Below are 21,268 nucleotides of genomic sequence, written 5' to 3'. Positions count from 1 at the left end.
TGTAGAATTAGACTCAACAAACTATGATGCTGTACGCTTCTCCTGAATAAAGAAATCTCTGATGGAACTTTTGGTCTCCAGAGGATTTACTGAACTTTGGGATTGAGTGTGCAGACTCTGACATGCGGGGGCAAAATGCATCCGTGTTCCATTCCTTTCTGCACTTTTACAGTGCCCGAGATGGTCCCAAGTGGAGTTGGAATATAATTTCTGTATGAGATAGAGGAAGTGCCTATCTAGAGTTGTATTTTTTAATTTATCCCAAAGCACTTTCCTGGATATTGAGTCAAAGGCTTGTTTGAAATCAAGGAAAGCCACATAGAGGGATGTTTTCTTTTTGTACATATATTTTTGTACAAGTTGAAGAAGGACCAAAATGTGATCTACTGTTTATTTCCCTTCTCTGAAACCTGCCTGTTTGTCTTGTAAATAGGAGTTTTAAACAATAGGAATAGTTAAGATGTTTTTTATATATAGTGGAAAGGAAATACAATATGACATCAGTTTGTGATACTTTGGTTTACACAAACATTTTAAGTTATAACTTAGGGCTATTTAAGTTATTACAGAATGAATACTGTATGTATTCAGTATACTCCTATACTTGGACAAATACATTTATAATAGTGTTAAAATATGTCTGCTTAGAAGTTGAAAGAAATATTTTGCTTTCTAAGACTAGTACATGGATGGATGGATGAATTCTCATACCAAAGAGAATTCTTTATAGTGAACTCTTCACTTCTGAAAGGCGAAGGGAAAGAATAAGGATTTACATCTATGCCTCACATTGTTTCAATAGTCAAACTACTGGGTATCCAAACACTATACATTTATACTATTCTTTATGAAATTATGGGCAGCCTTGCAAAAGACGCATAAAAATGCTATTATATCAAGATGCTTCAAGTTCTTTAATGGTTTTGCCAAGTAATAGTATAGAGAACACCTACATCCTAATTTTAAATATGGATTTACCAATGAATTTACTCGCAACTGTATTACTACTTCATTATGGAATTATGTAACCTGTGTCAGGACATGAAGTCACATATAATCTGGAATATTAACTCTAAACTTTCTCCCCTCCAAATTATCTCATGATGAAAAAAGTAAGTTCTTGTGTTATAGAGCTTTGAGTTGTACTCCTTTTGGTGACAGGGATGTCACCTTATAGGTAATAACTGAAATGTATTTATCTCTCACCAATGAAACAGAACTGTCTGTATATTCCAAGGATGTGTTCAGAAATGCCTGCACTATTTGACACAGCGTAATTATGAAACAGCCTTTTGTTCTCAGTAGCTCATGATGGATAGCTATAACTCGTTTTTGTTGTTGTTGTGGAAATAAGACTAGCCTTGTGTCATTAACTGCTATTTCAAAAACGATTCACAGTAGTTTGACTTTTGATCTGGGAGGCAACTAGCACGACCACCTGCATGAGATATGAGCTGTTATTAGGCTTGCTTTGTACCATCTTATGAACACAGCAGGCATTTAAAACAAGGAGCAACTTGATACGTGAATGCTCCAGTTTACAGAGGAAATGTTCTATCAGAAATATGGGTTCTTTAACGGTGAAGTGAGAGAAGTACATATACTGTTTACAAATTATATTATTAATATATATGCATGGCCTCAAGCTCATGATTGTGTGCAAAAGTTTGCAGCACTGGATTATAAACTATTACTCAAGTATTCAGTCTGAGAAACAGGAACTGCAGGACTTGTTTAAGGCTATATGCAATAGTTTAACTTAAAGCATTTATTCTATTTTATGAAAACTATATTGGAAAAAAAAAGTACTAGTAAGATAACCTTTTTCTAGAATTAGAACAAGGTTATTAATTAATAAATTAATTCTGTGTCCTACTTAATATCTATAAGGCTTAGCTCCATAATGCTTCCCTCTATTCAAGAACATCTAAGGGGGAAGTGAGGCCAAACATAACTATCTTCATTTATTGTTTCTATTTCTGTCAAATTGTCCTAAGGCCACAGTATATTGGACTGAAGGAAAATCTTCACAATATACACTGCTCTCTCATTATATTATTTTGAATACGTGGCGGTAAATTTCAGAACACATTTCCTACCAAAAACTGACAGCTTGCCCTCATGTCCTGCTGCTAAATGGTGCTGAAGAATTCTCATACATGATGTAATATGGAGTGGATTAAGTTCAGAAATGATCAACAGGAGCAACAAGCTGTTATTGCAGTCACTGAACAGAGATTCACATGTGCTGTATTTTTAAAAAAGATAATGCTGCCTGAATTTTTTTAAAAAATATGTTATTTGAATGGCCAAAGCATTTGATTCTGAAAAGATTTATTTGGTAAGCATTGACTAATGCAGAAGGAGGCTATATTTTTGGTATTAAAACCAAATATGAAAATGATCATTTTCTGACAGGCAACTTGCAGTCTGTCTAATCTTACTGTAAGATGGAGAAATGGTCTCTGAGAGGACAAAGATTCAAGGGTTCAAAGCATGGAAACCATTTCATGGTCCTCAGACTAGATAGCACAGTGTTACAGATTCTGTGAAACCTTTCAATCACTTATGATTCAAGCTCAATCTGCGTATATGGTTTGATTGTGTCCAAATTAGGACCTGTCCTATTTGGATTCTGGTAAATTAAAAAAATGCAGAGAAGGAAACGGGGAACAAACGATGACATGTTCATGATGTCATTACACAGATTCAGCAATATCTGAACTTGTATTATACACTGTGAAGCAATTACATAATTGCTACATTTGCATGAATATGTCACTGCAGTTTCTTACGGATTCCATGCAGTAATATCAGACAATAAAATATTGTCTGTAACCTCTATAGTTGTTCAAAGGAACAACAATTTGGGCATGGGTTCAGTCTACAGGTTGCAGAGCTCATGCTATAGAGGATTCTGTGAGATCAAAAAAATCCCAGATTATATTGCAGAACATTTCTCTATTGATCTCACTAAACATCTGCCCCAAAGGAGTCCAAACTCATGCAGATATGAGCAACTTTATCTGCAATCTGTCTGGCAAACATATCATAGTGGCCTACAGGAGTATTGTCACACCTATTCTTTCCTAGTAGGATACAGGTCACCTTGAAGAGAGTTTGCAGATGCACTAAGAGCAAGTAAGTGCTAATACTCCACTGCCCTTATTACTGCAAGATACACCTAAACATGGGCCTCCTGGCCTTTCACCTTTGTGGCTCTATTTCTTAGAGTTTCTCAGTAAACCCAGAGGCCCCTTGGAAATGCCAGCTAGATAGAGGACATATGTGGTTAATCTCATCTAGTACTCTGGGCATCTTTAAATCCCCTGGAGATATATAATACTGACACGTGGACCAGAGAATGTTATTTTAAAGTTAATACATAAGGCCCTGTGGATTCTGCTTTGCAACCCCTTCCCCATCTCATGTTTTTTATGTTCAGATATAGATAGAACTGCCTGCCAGATCATTGGAAAGATTCCTAAGCACCATCATAAAACCCTCCAGATCTATAAGGTATCTGGGATGAACCATCTTAAACAGTCTAGAGTTCTGATTATCTGCAGGTTGACCAAAAAATTATTCTTCTGTAGCAAAGGATGATGACAACCTCCATTACCTCAAATTGCAAGCCATCTGCTCTGGGTGAACATGTGACTGCCCATATGAGTTGGGCTAAGATCACATGGAACAAGCCATTGGTTGCCATGGAAATCATGAATCTCTGAGCTCCAATGGATCACACTTCCAGGACATAAAAGTTGAAATACAGTACCTCAGCCCTAAAAGCCTGGGGGACTTCATGTCAAGCCCCATATAGTTAGGCCAGGTTAAGGACACAAGAACTACATAATTTCAGTTAGGCAAAAAGGTCTGGTAGAGCCTTTTTTGACTAACAAATTTTACTAAAAGGCATAAGCTCATTTCACTGATGCAGAAAATGCTACTAGACTCTCTGATCTTTTGCCACCACAGATGAACATGGTTTTCCTTAGAAATGAATTCCTACAGAATTCAGTTAGGCATCTTTAATGCTAGTCTGGGTTAAATACAGAATCCTGGAAACTGTGAAAATAATTTACCACCATGTATAGTGGGTTCATTAAAGTGGAATCTTCTTGAATGATTTGAAATGCTTCTTTCCAGATTTCTTGCCACCTGAGCTAACTTGTCATTTATGAGGTAAGCTGCCAATGGACTTGCTTTCTATCTCCTGATTGTTTATGTCTGCTCTCTCTTCTATTTCTTTCCCAGCTTGTCCACAAACTTTCATATTTCAGCATCAGCTCTACTATGAAATTCAGACATGCAAATAATCAGTACTGCTATCCATGTTCCTTGGGCTGTCCTGTGACTGACTTGCATCTTTCAATTAACACCTGGAAGAGTGGCTGCTTAGACAAGCTAGCTGTTCCTATTTATTAATGTGAGCTGTGAGATAACAAACTTCCAGCTCTAACCCCAATTAGATAATTATTTCCTTCTTTTGTCATAGCAGGCACCCAATGCCTGCTAGACACTTAATCCTCATCAATATGTTATCTTCCCTTGCTGATGTCTTGAACAACTACGGAGGTGAAGGGGGAAAGAGAGGTTGCAGGGCTATAAAACATGCCCAATGAAAGAGACTGTCCTCGCCACTTGGGTGGGTTCACTGTGGCAGAAGGAGGAGGGGCCCCTGGTGCTGTAAGTAATTAATAGAATTCAAACAAACATGATGCTGCTTGTTTCAGTCCTGGCACCATTTTAGTAAATTATAGACAACTTCTGCTCTGTAAGAATTGCTTATTCTTACTGAAACTTTTTGTAGCACCTCTTTGCTGGCCTGAGATAGATATTTTTCTAAAGTGCACAGATGTCTACATTAGAAATTTGTTTTTGCTTTGGCATAGTGTTGTGTATTTTGATATGTTGAAGCTTCAGACCACAATCTATTTGAAGGCTATAACCTCTTGCTGATAGTAAGTATGTCTCAATGAAAGGGCAGCCACAAGGATTTCATTATATTTTAGCCAGTGTGATGTATCACATTCTTTGTACATGTTGTCTGAAGGAAATAGCACAGGGAAACATCCACTGGGACCTTGCTGTAGGAGGAAAACTGTGATTTGGATAATGGTATTTCCAGCTGCACAGATGGTCAAAGTTGATGGTGATGGACAAATAATTCCAGATGATATATAAAGGAAAAATAATGAAATCAAGTACATGTTCATATTTAAAAGAGCAATCTTAAAATGTGTACTTAGACCATAATAATATATCCACAGAAAAATAAATATAAATTCTAAAGTCAAGTGTGCTGTCTTAAAAAACAGCAAGCTTTACACTTTGGCATAAACGTACTATAAAGTCAATATAATTATTAAGGCTTTCCCATTTCTTTAAAAAAAACTTAATTATTGAATGAAGAAACATCTGAACAGAGTTACACTTGTGCAAATAAGCATGTCTGCCTCTTTTGCCACCTCTTAAAATTTGCTCAAGAATATGGGCTGGGGAGGAGGGCTGAAGAGCAAGGCCACAGGGCCAGCTTACATAGTGACTATAGAATCAACTTTAAAATAATATTTACTTGGGCACTATGCAAATATTATGCAATAAAATATAATGCAATTTAATTAAAAATAGTCATAACTTTAGTAAACTTTAAAAAGAGCTAAAGCCAATTAGCTTGCTTACAAGTAAGCACAAAACCCAACATTCCATCTAAATACAAATGCTTTTATTCGTCAGCAGAATATCAGATATAAGGAATAGCTGAGCCTCCTTTGGCAAAAGAATTTAAGAACCTGGAAACTGCCACTAAAGAGACTGAAGGCCATTTCATTTCACTTTAAGTATTTTTAGCACTGAGAAGTTGTTTTTAAATGTACCTAAAAATGTAATTGCTGACTCAAACAAAGTATTTTTTGGGAAATAAATACACAGACATACTTATTACAGACCCAATGCCAGCCATAAATCCTCTATTGATATAAACATGGTCTCACTCCTGTATGTACGATCATGAAGTATATATAATAGCTTTAAACCACTTTGAAAGAAAAATGTCTGCTCTTTATATTAAAAATGACTTTTTAACAGAAGTCTGCACTATATAGTAACATGATTTGTTATACTTAAAAATTATGTATTTAATTACATCTTTAATATAGAGGATATTATTGTACAATTAAAATGAGAGCAAAGAACTCAGTTCAAAAGATGCATTTAAAAGAAATTCTTTTTCCTAAATCCATTTGATATATTCCTTTATCCTTAAGGACAAATATATTATTTGAACTTTCTCAAAGCTTTACTTGCGTTCTGGTTGGAATCACTAATAATGAAATACCTTCTCCCTAAAGATTTGTACTATTACACTTACGTCTGGCAGATGTTTTATCTATCATTTTTAAAATAAAACATTTTTTCTGACCATACGGTTAAATTTCTTATCCTCCTAATTATAGTAGAAATGTTCAAGGAATCTTAACTCTGATAATGTGTATCTTTGACACTTTTTCCTATATAGTTCCCCTTTTCCAGTTCTACCATATATTTTTGGACACAGGTCAAACAATACCTTTGATAAGACATAACATTTGCGTTAGTTCATTATTATGTTTTCTGCATTCATCCACAATATATTTCTAGGCTACTAGGAATTAACACCCTAGAAGTTCTAGGGGAAAACAATGATGCTGAAAACCTACACAGGAACGGAGGTCACTTTAATTGTTAACTAACTAGACTGTTGGAATTAAGGAAGGGTTTATTCTTGCATACATTAGTAGCTCTCATTAATTATCTATTGTTTATAAGATAATAGAAAATATTCAGTTGTTTTGTTTTTTATGACTGCTGAATGGAAACAGATTTAACAAAATATTAAAATGTTATATCAGCCTTTCATAACTGGATATGAAGATCAGAGTGAAGAAATAAATTTCTTTATGTATGACCAGGCAGAATTATATGGATTAGCAGAAAACATTTGTAATGTTGGTGAGCCTTATATTTTGTACCAGTTACATTTTGGAAAATAGCAGGTCTGGGGAGAAACTACTTATCTTCCAAATTCCTAGAGAGCCAGTTTGGTGTAGTGGTTAAGGCACCAAGCTAGAAAAAAGGAGACCATGAGTTCTAGTCCTGCCTTAGGCATGAAACCAGCTGAGTAACCTTGGGCCAGTCACTCTCTCTGAGCCCTAGGAAGGAGGCAATGGCAAACCACTTCTAAAATCTTGCCAAGAAAGCTGCAGGAACTTGTCCAGGGACTCCCCAGGAGTCAACAGTGAGTCAAAGACACACACACACACAAACTCTGGGGGAAAATCACATCTTCCAAATTCCTAAAAAGTAGCTCACTTTATTCTATTAATTAATCATAGACACACTCTTTGTTACCTAAGGGATGATAACACTGTGAAAGAGATGAGCTACAATGCACTAGAAAATTTTACAACTTTTCTCATGATTTAAACAGCCCAAAATTTCTTATCACAATATATGCTATTCAAAAAAGAATATCTGTATCACACCTAACTACTGTTTGTCCATAGCCACTATTTAGAAATAATTCTATCCCTCATTTCGCCCTTCAACATTCCTCTTCTAATCCCCAACAACAGCTGTATTCATATACCCTTTCCTCAGAACTACTGTATATCTGTGCCACTAATAAAAAGGAGTGATTCATGAAACTTATGGAATAATACATTCCTTGGTCTTTAAGGTGCTACAACACTATTTTCTTTTAATAATCAGTGATGAATCTGTTCAGTAATTAGATAAGAATCTCACCTTAGAATTTCATATCATAAAACCAAGATGGTAAACATATATTTTCAAATGAATCAGTGGAGTCAACATGCAGCAAGGTTTTCCCACTTCACCTTAATAAACTGTGTTTTGACAAAAGTAAAATAAAATTCCCCAGTTTTCCATTGAGCAACTGAGTGCATATCTACAAGGCATCTAGAAGTAAAGGCAAAACTGCCATTCTCTGATAATATTTTCCATAAATTTGAGGGCTAGATACCACTAAGACCTTGACTGACTGACTGACTGACTGACTGACTGACTGACTGACTTCCTCCCTCCCTTTTTATCTCTTATGCCTATGTGATCCTAAAAACTATGCAAAATTGTTATCTATAGAAAACTGAAATTCAGTATTCTCATTATGTTTATAAAACAAATTTAAATTGATTTTCATGAATATGCCTGTTTCAGACAAGAGATAATTTTCCCAGCATACTATAAGATTACTTCCCCACAGTATCAACCATGTCAGCACAATGATAAAAACATACAAATCGGTATCACTTTCACCAATGCATTCACTTGTAAAATTAAAAGTTGAACCTCCCTTTCTATTCTGGCAGGTAAAACTGTCTATATAGGGGTTACTTTTGTAAAGAAAGAAATTAAATGGCTTTCTCAAATATATATAAGAAATGACACATGTTTTTAAACATTTGACTACATAATGCATTTGTCTGAGAATAGGACCCCATGAATATTTCACAAAGGTCACATTTTTCATTTGGCTTATGGAACACTTATAAACTAGGAGTCCTAACACAGACTCCCAAGCATACAACAGTGTCAAAGATTATAGTTCGTTTTCCTTTCTCCCTCACTAGATGAGTTGCAAATGTATTCAAACACAGTATGAAAAAAGTATTTTATTTTGCTGAAAATAACGGACTCCTGGACTCCACTCGCCTGAAAGAAAAGCTGAGGTTCATCAAGCATAAACATGGGAAAATACATTGGTTTAGAAACCCATAAATCCTTATTTGAATCTGCCAACCTGAAAGCGAAGTAAAGCCCGAAAAAACTATTTTTCTTAAATGCTATGTCTGATTAAGCCATACTCTTAAATGACAGCTGAACTTTAACATTAATACGATATTATTTAAATAACTGTATGACTTTTTTTTACACTAAAAATGATGAATGATTTTTGGACAGCTCAACTGACATAAAGCAAGAAGCCCCTTTAATGAGATTTGACAAAATGGAGACATATGCAGAATATTTGTTACAGCTCATATCCCAGCCCCTTCCTAGGGAGGATATAGGCTTGCCCAAGAATTTTTTATTATTATTATTATTATATTGATTGTCTACAGGCGCTGAACCATTTCCTTCAATTGCCACTTCCTTTCTCCATGGATATTGAATTTAGCTTATGTCATTTACATATTACTCTTAATCAGAGAATTTGGTATGTTACAGTTCAGAGACTAAATTGTGAGAAGTTTGTGAAAAGGATGTACAAAGTGCAGTTATGTTAACATTTGTAATCTGATTGTACAAAGAAGGGGAGAAACAAGCATTTTTTTTTTCTTTACAAAGTTAAGGATAGGTACATATCTTAAATAACATAATATGCAGTATTCTTAATATGAGAAGTTGAATATATTTTTTATGGCTTAAGAAGTATTTTTCATATTACAATACTATTTTCATTTGGGAGACCATGGAAACAGTGGAATGAAGATCATGATAAATGGCTGTATATAAATAACTTGCAATTTGAAGAAGAAAGCAAGAATATGGATTGGCCCTTGAAAGGAGACATACACTGGGCACTAATTATTTTGTAAGAATCTTTAGAGATGGGTAATATTCATACGTTAAATTTATTGTGAAAAATGAAATGGATAAAACACTTTAAGAATAGTTTTGATTTTTTTTAAAAAAGTTAGATTTTTCCCTTAACCTTTCAAACAAATCTTACAGCATAACCAATTAATATAGACTGCTCTCCAACAAAAAATTATCTTTTGACTTTCTGAAGAATAATTCTTATTTTTTAAAAATAAGAAATTACTGGTTAAATATGTAATTAAATAAAGACATATACCAGTGGTGTTATTTCTACCTTTTTCAGGTACAATCAAACCAAACTTAGGAATTCTGTTACATACCACCATTACATGTTAATAGTGTTTAATCTGTATGACAAAGCATTTAAGCTAAAACTTGGAAGATTCTAAAATAAAATAAAACTAAAATATCAATAGATTTAATGAGAACCTATAGCAACAAGTTCTATAGGTAGTCTTCACTTAATGACCCTAATGGAGACTGGCAACTCTGACACTAAGTGAAGCAGTCGTTGAGTGGGAAATCATGTGACCGCAACTGTGCTTTCTGGCTGGAAAGAAACAAGACTACTCAGTTTCACACCTTTGGCTTTTGTTTGCCTCCTAACCACTCCCCTGCCCTTTGGAATGCTCAAGTGCCTGCTTACTGTACACATCAAAACCAAGGCAATCGCACCAGTGAGAGGGGGAAAAGAATAGCAAGCAATTTATGTAGGCAACTTCTCCTTTGCCTGACCCTTCCCCTCCCCCCCCCCCCCACATAGCAGAGAGATTGGAGAGGAAGGGATTGCAAGAGAGTAAGCTGCTTGCTCTTCTATATATCAAAAGCAATGCAATTGTGCTGGCAGCCCAGGGCTAGGAGCCACAGGCATGCTATGCAAACAGCTTACACTACTCTGTTGAAATCTCTTCCCCTCCAATCTCTCGATTCTGTGAGGGGGTGGGAGAGGAAAAAAGCAAACAATTTCTGTAGGTGATCTTTCTTTTGCCTGACCCTTTCCCACTGCCGGCATGATCACATTGTCACAAAGTGTAGACAAGCAAACAGCTTACTGTCTTGAAATCTCTCTCCCCCCAATCTCTCCACTCTGCAGGGGGAGGGGGAAGGGTCAAGCAAAGTAGACATTGCCTACAGAAATCTCTTGCTTTTTTTCTCTCCCTCCCCTCTCCCCCCACTTTTCAGAACAGAGAGACTGGAGAGAAAGGGATTGCAAGACAGTAAGCTGTTTGCTGTTCTACACAGAGAGAGCAATGTGATCGCGCCAGCAGACTGGGACTGGGAGCCACAGGCATGCTACACGAACAGCTTACAGTACTCTCTTGAAACCTCTTCCTGTCCAATCTCTTGGCTCTGCAAAGGGGGGTGGGACAGAAAAAAAAACATAGGTCAGGCACAGGACAAAGCATACTGACTGTAATGGTGATCACATGACTGAGGGATGCTGTGAAGGTAATAAATGGCCATAAATGGGACATAAAGTTATTGTTTTCAGCACCATCGTAACTTTCAATAGTCACTGAATGACTGGTCGGTAAGTGAGGACTACCCATATAGTTCTTGTACCTAATAAACTCACTGTATAACCTTTTTTTTAAAAAAAAGCAGTCTACAGTTTTTATCCTGATTGTGTTAATTATAAAATCTTAATATTTTGGGGAGGGTACTCAAAGCTGACAAATTAATTACAGTTCAAACTGATCCACACTTTGGTAATAAGAATGTGAAACAACAGAGCTCCATTTTTGCAGGGTAGACTATGGTTTTATGGGAAATGGGAGATTTGAGTGCATGTACAAGCTACGTCTCAGCCCTATGAGTCAAACCAAGCAACTGATTCCACAGGAAGACCAGAATTATTTTATTGAAAGAGACTATAGTAACAGAATCTTTCAAGTCTGCCTTTATCTTCCCTTTCTTCCCTCCTATACCGCAGGGTAGTCCAAATCTCTAAGAATTTCCTGCCTCTTTGGGTTTAACACATGGTTCTACCCCTGGTTTGGACTGAATAGCTTCTGGATAGTTTCTCCAAGGTCATCTCCATGGCTCCATGCACCTCTCTACCATATGAAAGAAGAGACATTCAGAGCTTGTGTTCTCTGTTCTGCAAAAAAAGTGCAAGAGTCCTCTTCTACAGTATTACCTTTTTTTATTTATGCTTTATTTTATTTGCTCATGTTATCAGGCCTGTTCTTTTTGTTCACAAGAACTGTCCTAGCATTAGGAACAAAAAGTGCATCAGAAAGAACATATAATAAATTCAATTGATTATTTTAATTATGATTTTCATTTAAAGTACATCTTTTAGGGAGAGAGAAAGCAAACCATTTAAACTCCCAGAATTCCCCAGCCAGCATGCATGGAGTTGAAGTCCACATCTCTTAAAGTTGCCAAGTTTGAGAAACATAAATTTTAAAAAAATGGATGTATTTAAAATAAAGTTTTTGTGTACAAGTGTATACCTGAGAATTCAACTCATTTTGAAATTATACAAAATTATGATAAAAACTATGAATTTTATCTATCAATCTATATGAGAAAAAGGAAGAAAAAGAAAGAGAAAGGATCCCTACCTTGCCCTTACCTTCGTAACATTCCTGTAAGGATTCTTGAACTCTTTCCCAAGTTTGCATCAGTTTCTCTAAGCTGCGGAGGAATAATATTCTAAGAATGAACAATGTTCAGATACACTGAGTTCAATTTTGCTAACACAAGTTGATCGTAGCTCTGCAGAATCTTCACTTATTTTATTTTCTTCATTTATTTACTACAGTTTTGAGGCCGCCTGGCTCCAAGCAGCTTACATTAAAAAAGTAAGAACAATACAACAAAAGAAATAGATAATAAGTGTCCAGAGGTGTCCACTTGACAATTAAGTCTGAGACTTTCAGCTGACAAACTTCATAATTAAATAAAAACCACCACAATCTTTCTAATTCTATAATGGAGAACACCTATGCTACTGCTAGAACACATACTTTAATCCTAGGTATCTGAAATTGACAAGTTCTTGAGTACCAGAGTAGGAAAGTCTGTTGCTTGACAAATTGGATACGAACTTCAGCTGCTCAGAGTTGGCTGGAGCCAACTTCAATTCTGGGAGCCAGGCAGATAAAAATTTAATAATAATACAAATAATAATTTTTATGGATGAACAATGTTGGTCTGAAGCAAAAAAGATTTTAAAAAAAGATAAAACATTTCAGAAGCTCTACCTACCTTTAGGAAAAAAAGCATTAAGGGCTCCCATTCATTAATATTATCTATGAATACTGAGTTCCAGACAGATTTTTTTTTCCTTATAATTAAACTTACCCTTTCTCGAGCCCGCTGGATCTTCTCTCTGTCATGACTGAGATTTTCTAATATGTCTTGACCAATTTGTTCTGCATGAAGGAAAAGAAAAAAGAAAAAACAAGCCAACAAGTGAAATACAACAAATGAAAAACAGACAATACTTCTATAACATCTGCAATAAATTAACATAAATTTAAATACAATATTTGATAAACAAGACCAGAAAAATAAGAATAAATTTAAAATATAAAAAGTGAAAAACTAGCAGTTTACAAATATGTAACTGGGCTGCATAAACACTGGCAAAATTGAAGAATTAGTAGCTTGGATTTAAATAGAATTCTGCAAGAACTTTGAGATTTATAAGGCCTACTCTTGAAAAACCTCCAATATGTTTGAGTTTTGTAAGACCAACAGTTCTTCCTAAGGTTTATGATCCATTCATACTTAACAAAACTCCATTTCTGTCCATATTTACATATGGATCCTTTTGGAAACAAAGAGCAAAAGTGGACTTCCTTGTTCTCTCTTCCATAGACAATAAGACTACATAAACGGTAGTGAATGAATGAATGCAATGTATTGAGCACAGGGGATAAGGAAGAATGGAAAGCTTCCTAAGATATATTTTTGATACTTTTGATGAACAGAGGAAGCTAGGAATCACCACTGTGTGGGAAAGTTCTATTCTAACAGCATGTATGTATTGTATGTTATAATATGCAGAGAGACTTCCTGCCAATGGAGTATTCAAGAGCTTCCAAGTCCCATTGATAACCTATTTTTAAAATTTCCCAAAATTAGTTAAATAACAGTTTGAAAGTTTGGAAGTTATAGCTCTGAAAAGGAAAGAGCAAGGTATGCACAGAGGTGTTCATTACACTAATTGTTCTTTGATTGGTTTGATTAATAAAATTAACTATTCCAGAAAGACAGCAGATATTCATAGTAACCTTGTAAGTGTAAACAATATCAATATTTCCCACTACATCTAATCATGACATGACTGGAGAGGTAGGTCATCCATAAAAGCAGGGCATTCATACTGGTTTCCTACTCTCTATTTTTACCACAGATCTCTAGAAGCAAAAGATGGTTCAATATTAACATTGGGAAAGACCTCTGAAAGAGGTGCTTTAAATGTGCTGGAGCACAAGGAACACTTATTTTTGAACTGATAAATCATGGGGAAATTGTGAAGCAAGTGGCTGGGCATGCAAATACATGCAGAGATGGTTATAGACACAGCTATTTTAAGAATTATGAAATCTGTTGTAACACAAACTGTCTCCAAAATTCACAAAATTAAATAAAAAATAAAGCTATATGATTTTAAAGAGAAATGTTGAGAACAGATTTGGTCCTTCAGTCCCTTTTTAAAGAAAGACAATTTGTCAACTGGAAAATTTAATAGCCAAGTTTATTGCTTAACTATCCAGTCAACAATTAGGATTACCAATAATCAAGAATGGAGAGCTATCAATTTGACAAATAGTGTATTTTATTTTCTTTGCTATGGCTGAATATGTCACTAAATAAAATAGGACAGCATGTCACTTGACTATCACCAAAATAACTGTTACAACATTTATGTACAATAATTTCAATGATAATAATGTTACTATTTCCACATTGCCCCAGAGATCAAAGCACTGAAATAGTTGCACTGTCTTTTAGCAAATGTATATGTATACTAAAACTGGTAGGCTCAGAAAGTCACTGTTTTGTATCATATGTTAACAATATAAATAACAATAAATTGGTTAGGCACAGAAAGAATATGAATAAACTTAGAGATTCTACTAAGATTCCAGTGCACAAAATACACACCAAGAGTTTTGCAAACCAAATTCAAATTTGGTTTGGTGTTATAAATTATACAGCTTTAATAGAAAAGCTGGGATCCAAAAATTCATGTGATATATTTAGTTTATGGGATAAACTACCCTTCATTTTTGTGCACTCCTTTAAGAAAACATCCTTGAAAGTTACTTTGGAATAATAACACTAGGGTGTGGGGGAGGGGGCACTGGGATGGTGGTAGACAGTAAGTAAAAAGGTTAATTAATTTCCTTCCAGTGAAAGTTCTTTCCAATTGTGCATGGAGTATATAATTCACAAATTTCTAGAACAAGTAAGTTTCATAAATGAAAATATGGTTTGGTGCCCCTTTAATAAATAGTCACAAAGCATTTTTAAAAATTGTTTTGATGCTCTATGAAATGTCTGAAACCCTTTCCTATAACAAGCATACTAGTATATTTATGTACAATTATAGGTTAATATTTTTGTTTCTACATTATTAGCATTGTATTTATGGAAAAAAAAAACACCTGTTATTTGAAGATGTCCTTCAACAAAAGAAAGTTAACTATTTTAGAAATATTCCTGTATTGCTGTATTTTCAGTGAATTTAAGATATTCGTCCCATTTTCAAAGATTAATTATTTTGGATTTCCTTCCCAATAATTGCTGTGTATTTTGTGTACTGGTGCAAACTTGTAATTGTACAAACAAATAAGTCTAGTTTTGTTACGGTATTTGAACTTAATAAAGTTGTGACTGCCTCAGTTGCAGTTGAAGATACGCTTCAATTGGGCAGTAAAAACGATAAACCATGATTGTAAATTCTATCTCAATGAAAAATGCTTGTTAGTTGGGGAAGGACTAGAACTTCTGATAGAACCAATTATCATCAGAACTGAAAAGCAAGAAGCTCTGCATGAAGTACTGATAAAACTAATGTCTTTAAGCTTTTAAAATAATTCAAATTTAAGTATTGTAAAGAACGTTGCCAAAAAAAAAAAAAAAAAATGCAAGGGATTAGTCCAGGCAGTCACCAGGATTCAAAACTGGAAGGCCGGTCTATCTATCTATCTATCTATCTATCTATCTATCTATCTATCTATCTATCTATCTATCTATCTATCTATCTATCTAGTATCTATAGCAACTATGAGAAAAGATTGAAGAGGACAGTCAGTTTGTGGTGGTGAAGGCACCAGGCTAGAACCCCATGAGAATGTGAATTCTAGTCCTACCTTAGGCACAAAGCCAGCAGGGTGACCTTTGGCCATTCACTCTCTCTTAGCCCTAGAAAGCAGGAAATGGCAAACCACTTCTGAAAAATCTTGCAAAGAAAACGGCAGGGATTAGTTCAGGCAGTCACCAGGAGGCAAAAACTGACTCGAAGGTGCACACACACACACACACGCACACGCACACACATACAGCAATTATGAGGAGAGATTGAAAAGGATTATTGATATTGACAGCTAGTGTGGTGTAGTGATTAGATGTTGGACTATGGGCTAGGAAACCCAGATTAGGGTCCACTCTCAGTCATGGAGGCTCACTGGGTGACTTAGGCCTGTCACTCACTCTCAGCTCAGCCAAACTTAGACTGTAGTTATGGAGAGAAAATAGAAGCAAAGGTGTGCACAGGATTGAGTGCTTTCATTAAAATGGCAAAAACAGTTGCCATTTTAAGAGTTAGAAGCTCTTTACCTTTTGTACATGCCTGAGATATCATGATACATGAACAAAAAGAACAGAGCTTGTATTGTGACAGTATGACACTACTTTCATAATTTGCCTCCTTTGACCCCTCAGCCAGCAGCCAATACCTGTCAGCCTTCCCTGGTAGACCAGACAGGAAACATTACCAGATGAGCTAATTCTACTTTATTATAAGGCTACATTAACAGAATCTTGCAAGTCCGAAAGTGCAAATCTCCTGCTGTCTCTTTTATACCCTGGTAAGTTAGGAAGGTTCCTTTCTGAGTTTCTTTCTCTGCCCGTTATGCAGCTGCAGGCTATGCCCTCTCTTACCTGATCATTCCCTAGAGAGCATTTGTCCCTCTCCTCCATCTCCCAAGGTCATTCCCACATACTATTACAATACCAAATAAAAGTGCTGCTTCAAAAATGAGGTTTTTGTGTCCCCACCAAAAAAAGCTAATTAAAATTAATAAATGAATTACTAAATTTACTGCTTATCCTTTGCATAGAACTGCTTATTTATGCCTGTACATACTGTAACTCTGTGTTGAAGATCCCAATATGTATCACTTGCATAATTACATAATAAGTACTATTAGACAATTGTACATGAAAAGTATGTTACTTAATTCCACACAATAAAATAAAGCTGCTGATCCACACATGTCATCCATCAAACGTATCGATGCAAAATAAATTATGTTTCTATGTTTAATATAATGCAATGTATCCTTATTGCCTATTTTATTCTCCATTCTTCCAAGACAGTAAAGAGAGTAAACTTTAGCAATGCAAACAAAAATAGGTAAGGTCATTTACTGCTATTGATGTTCAAGTCTGCAATCACATACAGAAATGGATACACAGTCGAAGAATACTGCAGGACAATGCTTACAGAAAATGTGGTAAAATTTTGTTATGGCCAGAGGAAAGAAAAACAGGTTAACTGCTCAGAAACCTAGGAGTTGGCTTTAATGCCATTCATTCTTTGAATAAGAATTAGCACTGGGTAATCACAGCATATTTATGAGGCCTTTTGCCTGGTCCTCCTCTCCTGTGAATGCTGTATTATTCATTGCATGTGCCCTGACCTCAACGCGCTCCTGTTCTGACAAATCATACTTGATTAAGACAAATCTTTATTAGTTAGCTAGTCAACTTCCTCATTTATCATTTGTAAATCCCTTCTCCTTTTCAGATACAGTAGAAGTGACTGAGACCATTTTTCTCCTGTACAAAAACAAAATACTTGTTACAGCCAATAAGTACAAACAAAACCCCAGAAATCGGTAATAGATGATAAAACATCAATTTAATGGGTATAAATTAGAAACACCGCAAAGCCAACGTAATAGCATGTTTCTGTTGGCTTGAGAAAAATGATAATTATAATTAACCAATCCTTTCTCTAGGCTTCGATTCCCTCCCTGTGGAGTGAACTTTTGCTTGAAAACAAAATGCCATGTATAAAAAATATATTGCAAAGTTGGAAACCCAAAGTTCTAAGATTAACAAAAAAAAAAAGAAAGCAAAAGCAAAATGCAAAGACTGCTGAGGGTAGTGGGTTAAAACTAAAAAAAAAGTCTAAAAAAGAAACCATAACAGAAGAAAAACAGGCTCAAAATTATTTATGAGCCTTAAAATTGCATGAAAATGTAGTAATTGTTTCATATTAAAAAGTATTATGCTTCAAAAAGTAATCGAAAAGAAAGTCAATTTATTTCAGAAATAAATTTAGAATAAGGTAAGGCAAAAGGCATATTTAACAATCAAGAATCTTAAATCATTTTAAAAATTATTTATATAGTCTAACCCTAACCCTGCTCATATTTGACCTGAATAGATAGCTATTTTGTACAATTTCACCACTTCATACCACTTCAGCAGCAATTTAATATAATAATTTAGTTACACAATAATCTCAATTATCAAATAGGTTCACTGGGAATTATTTCTGAAGAAACAACTATGTTTAATTAGTGTTCTTATAGGACATATTTAGCAATTATTGATCAATTATGACATTGTGTAAATAATACAAACACTTTCTCAAGGATGCCTGCAATACACCAAGAAACAAAACAAATTATTAAATCAAGTTCAGCTATCATTTAAAGTTGTCAATTAAACCTGTCAATCTATACCAGCCACAAATACAAAATCAAAGTGCTTTTATGAAATGTAGCACAGTACTAAATTTAAAGAATAAATAATGAAATAAACAGTCTAAAGTCAATGGTTTTCTCCAGGTTTGTCTTGCCATGAAGAGAAAGGTTCCTTCTGTCCATGAAAAGAACCTGAATCCTATAAAAGGTTCTGGCAAAGGAGGGACCTGGGACATCAACTTTTGTCAAATCCCTCTTCATCATATAGCAAAACTTTTACATTCATCAGCAAATGAATGTAAGAATGTGTGTTCTGTCCCTACTTCATTTTTCTTGGAAAGCAAAAAATGTTAATAACTGCTATAATTTCACATGTGGGTATCTTAGATCCAGGCAGACCTGTAATTAGAATTCTGTAACCCCAAATCCTCTGGTCTATTTTCAGTCATGCTCTTAAAAGCATGTACAATGCAATTTAAGGTACCTTTCTATCTTCCTCACCAAGTAAACTGTAAAGACTTTGTTCCATTAGTGCTTATTAATTTATTTACAATATTTGTAAACCACTCCAGTCAGTTGAGATTCTACATAACAAAGCAGGTATACAATGAAGCAGAATAAAACAACAAAGAATAAGCAGAAAAAATAACATACCAAACATAAAATATATTAATTAACATAATGGTTGCTCATTATTATTTAACACTGGAAAGGATGTTTTTACTAGCTATATAGAATGCTAGGAGGGATGCAGGTGAATCTTCTTCCAGAAGAAGTGTATGTCAGAGGAAGGCGGCTATTGTGGAAAGGTCTGTCTCCTGGCCCACAACCCAGTTACTATCTTGAGATGCACAGCATGCTTTCTTTGGATGTTCAGATCAGATGGGCAGAGACAATTCTGGCAATGGTTTTACAAGTTAAGTTCTGTGCACAGGTAGCTTCCTTTTCTGGTGACTACTACTGATCACTACAACAAACAATTCCACATAACTAACTATTCTGTAAGTACACAGTTTATTATGTGTTTAAGATATATCTATCTATCCATCCATCTATTTCAACTACAAATGTTAGGTTGTTATGACTATATTCTTGATCAAATATAAGAAACATTCCTTCAGATCTATGCTTTTTTAATATAACCAAACAATTCATCAAAATACTATAATTATGCATGGGAAATATAAAAAATATAAAATGCAAAAATCGTTGGTCTGACAGATTAATATAAACCCCCAATTTACCAACACAGTCTTCCCTCAAATATTCAAAATCTGTTAAACTGATGTCAGCATATCAGTAATTTCACAGTTTTAAAACAGTTAGAAATGTAATGACTACATTGCACTTGATTAAAGCATTTACAGCTCTAATCAAAACCTGACAGTAAGATCAAAGATGATAACTTAAAACTCTCTTCTAATTATGTTTAAAATGCCACACCTCAGGCCTGTCTCTCCCATTCTTTTTCAAACTAAATTCAGCTTAAGAAAGATCTAACACTTCTTAACAGTTCATTATCCAATAAAACTATTCAAAGCTTAAAAGCAATCTACACAATTAGTCAAGACCTCGGGGAGTCCACCGGTAGTCTTTATTACAGGCCTTCATATTAAAACACCTTAATTATATTTGTCAAATGGATTTCATTAAAAACCATCGTCACTTTAATTTTCATATTTTGACAGGGCTGGCATAGACATTATTACCACCTGCCATGCAATGAAGTACAACAAAATTAACAAATTCCTTCAAATATAATGGATTTTCCCCTTTTTTCCACCTTAACACATTTCTCCGTCAAGAGAACAAATGGCAGAAATTAAGAACAGTTTAAAACCATAATATCTAAACAAACAATATAAGCTCTAACATCCTTGCAGCAAGCTTATATAGTCAGAAATCTTTTATATTTATATAAAAGCACATACCACATCTGAATTATAAAGACAAGACATCAAACAGAATTCACAGATATTTAATCAAATGACAACCATCAAGACTTGAAAGAAAAAGGCATTCTATCATGCATTTTATGCTGCTGCCACATTCAGCAATTGGTATGGCTTCTGTGGGCAATAATTATAATTATGGCTGGTTAGAATTATAGCACCAAGTTCTCTATATTTCTAGACACATAACAAACAACTAACAGAAATTCTTTTATATATTTTATGGCAATTAGCAATATTCAAGGACTATTAATAATGAAAGTAGAAATCAATAGTGTTGCAATACTACTTTTCTGAAATATACATACAGAATTATGTTAAGATGAAGACAATACATAAGAAGTTCATAGGAATGCAATTATGACATAAATAGGAAAAATGTAGTAATTTAGTAATATAATTCATAAAAATATTGACTAAATATAATTTTTGTATGCTGCTGGAGTCATTTTATAAGAATTAATTAGAACTCAGACTGGTTCAAGCTAAAGAGAGAGTGCATACTGCAAATGACATAATAGATCTTTGCTTCCATAAAACGATGTTAAGAATAAGAACTGAAGATCTTTATTTCACAATTGCAGCATCTGCAGCAACCGTTACTATGTTCAAAACAGCAGGCATGACCAGGCAACTGAAATCATGCCCCTTTCTATGAACATGCAGTGCATATCGTGCACATTAAAAAGGGATGGGGCTTTGATTGGCAAGTTGCACCTGTATTTTGAAACTAGTGAACACCCCTGTTTACATCTCTAAATTTATTTATTTATTATTAAATTTATATGCCGCCCATTTATTGCTTCATAT

The 21,268-nt window shown here is 34.7% G+C and overlaps 1 protein-coding gene across 5 annotated transcripts in view; it reads right to left on the bottom strand.

Moving 5' to 3' along the window:
• The window catches only part of VTI1A (vesicle transport through interaction with t-SNAREs 1A), a 279,816-nt gene that overhangs the window by 109,325 nt on the left and 149,223 nt on the right, over positions 1-21,268 (bottom strand). For 3 of the 5 annotated variants that reach the window (XM_088132264.1, XM_088132261.1, XM_088132263.1), the window contains 2 exons: positions 12,919-12,989; positions 12,188-12,249 (listed from right to left, as the gene is read on the bottom strand). In XM_088132264.1, the coding sequence (XP_087988390.1) occupies positions 12,188-12,249; positions 12,919-12,989 (133 nt within the window). Of the gene's footprint in view, positions 1-12,176; positions 12,250-12,918; positions 12,990-21,268 lie in introns of all 5 variants that reach the window. The other 2 variants (XM_088132265.1, XM_088132266.1) reach the window with 1 other exon arrangement.

This window comes from Python bivittatus, unplaced genomic scaffold (assembly GCF_059951505.1).
Source record: "Python bivittatus isolate LINGU-HERP-01145 unplaced genomic scaffold, Pbiv_v1 ctg000980_np1212, whole genome shotgun sequence".
Lineage (NCBI taxonomy): Eukaryota > Metazoa > Chordata > Lepidosauria > Squamata > Pythonidae > Python > Python bivittatus.
Note: the sequence above shows the minus strand (reverse complement) of the source record. Positions and strands in the feature narration are given on the sequence as shown.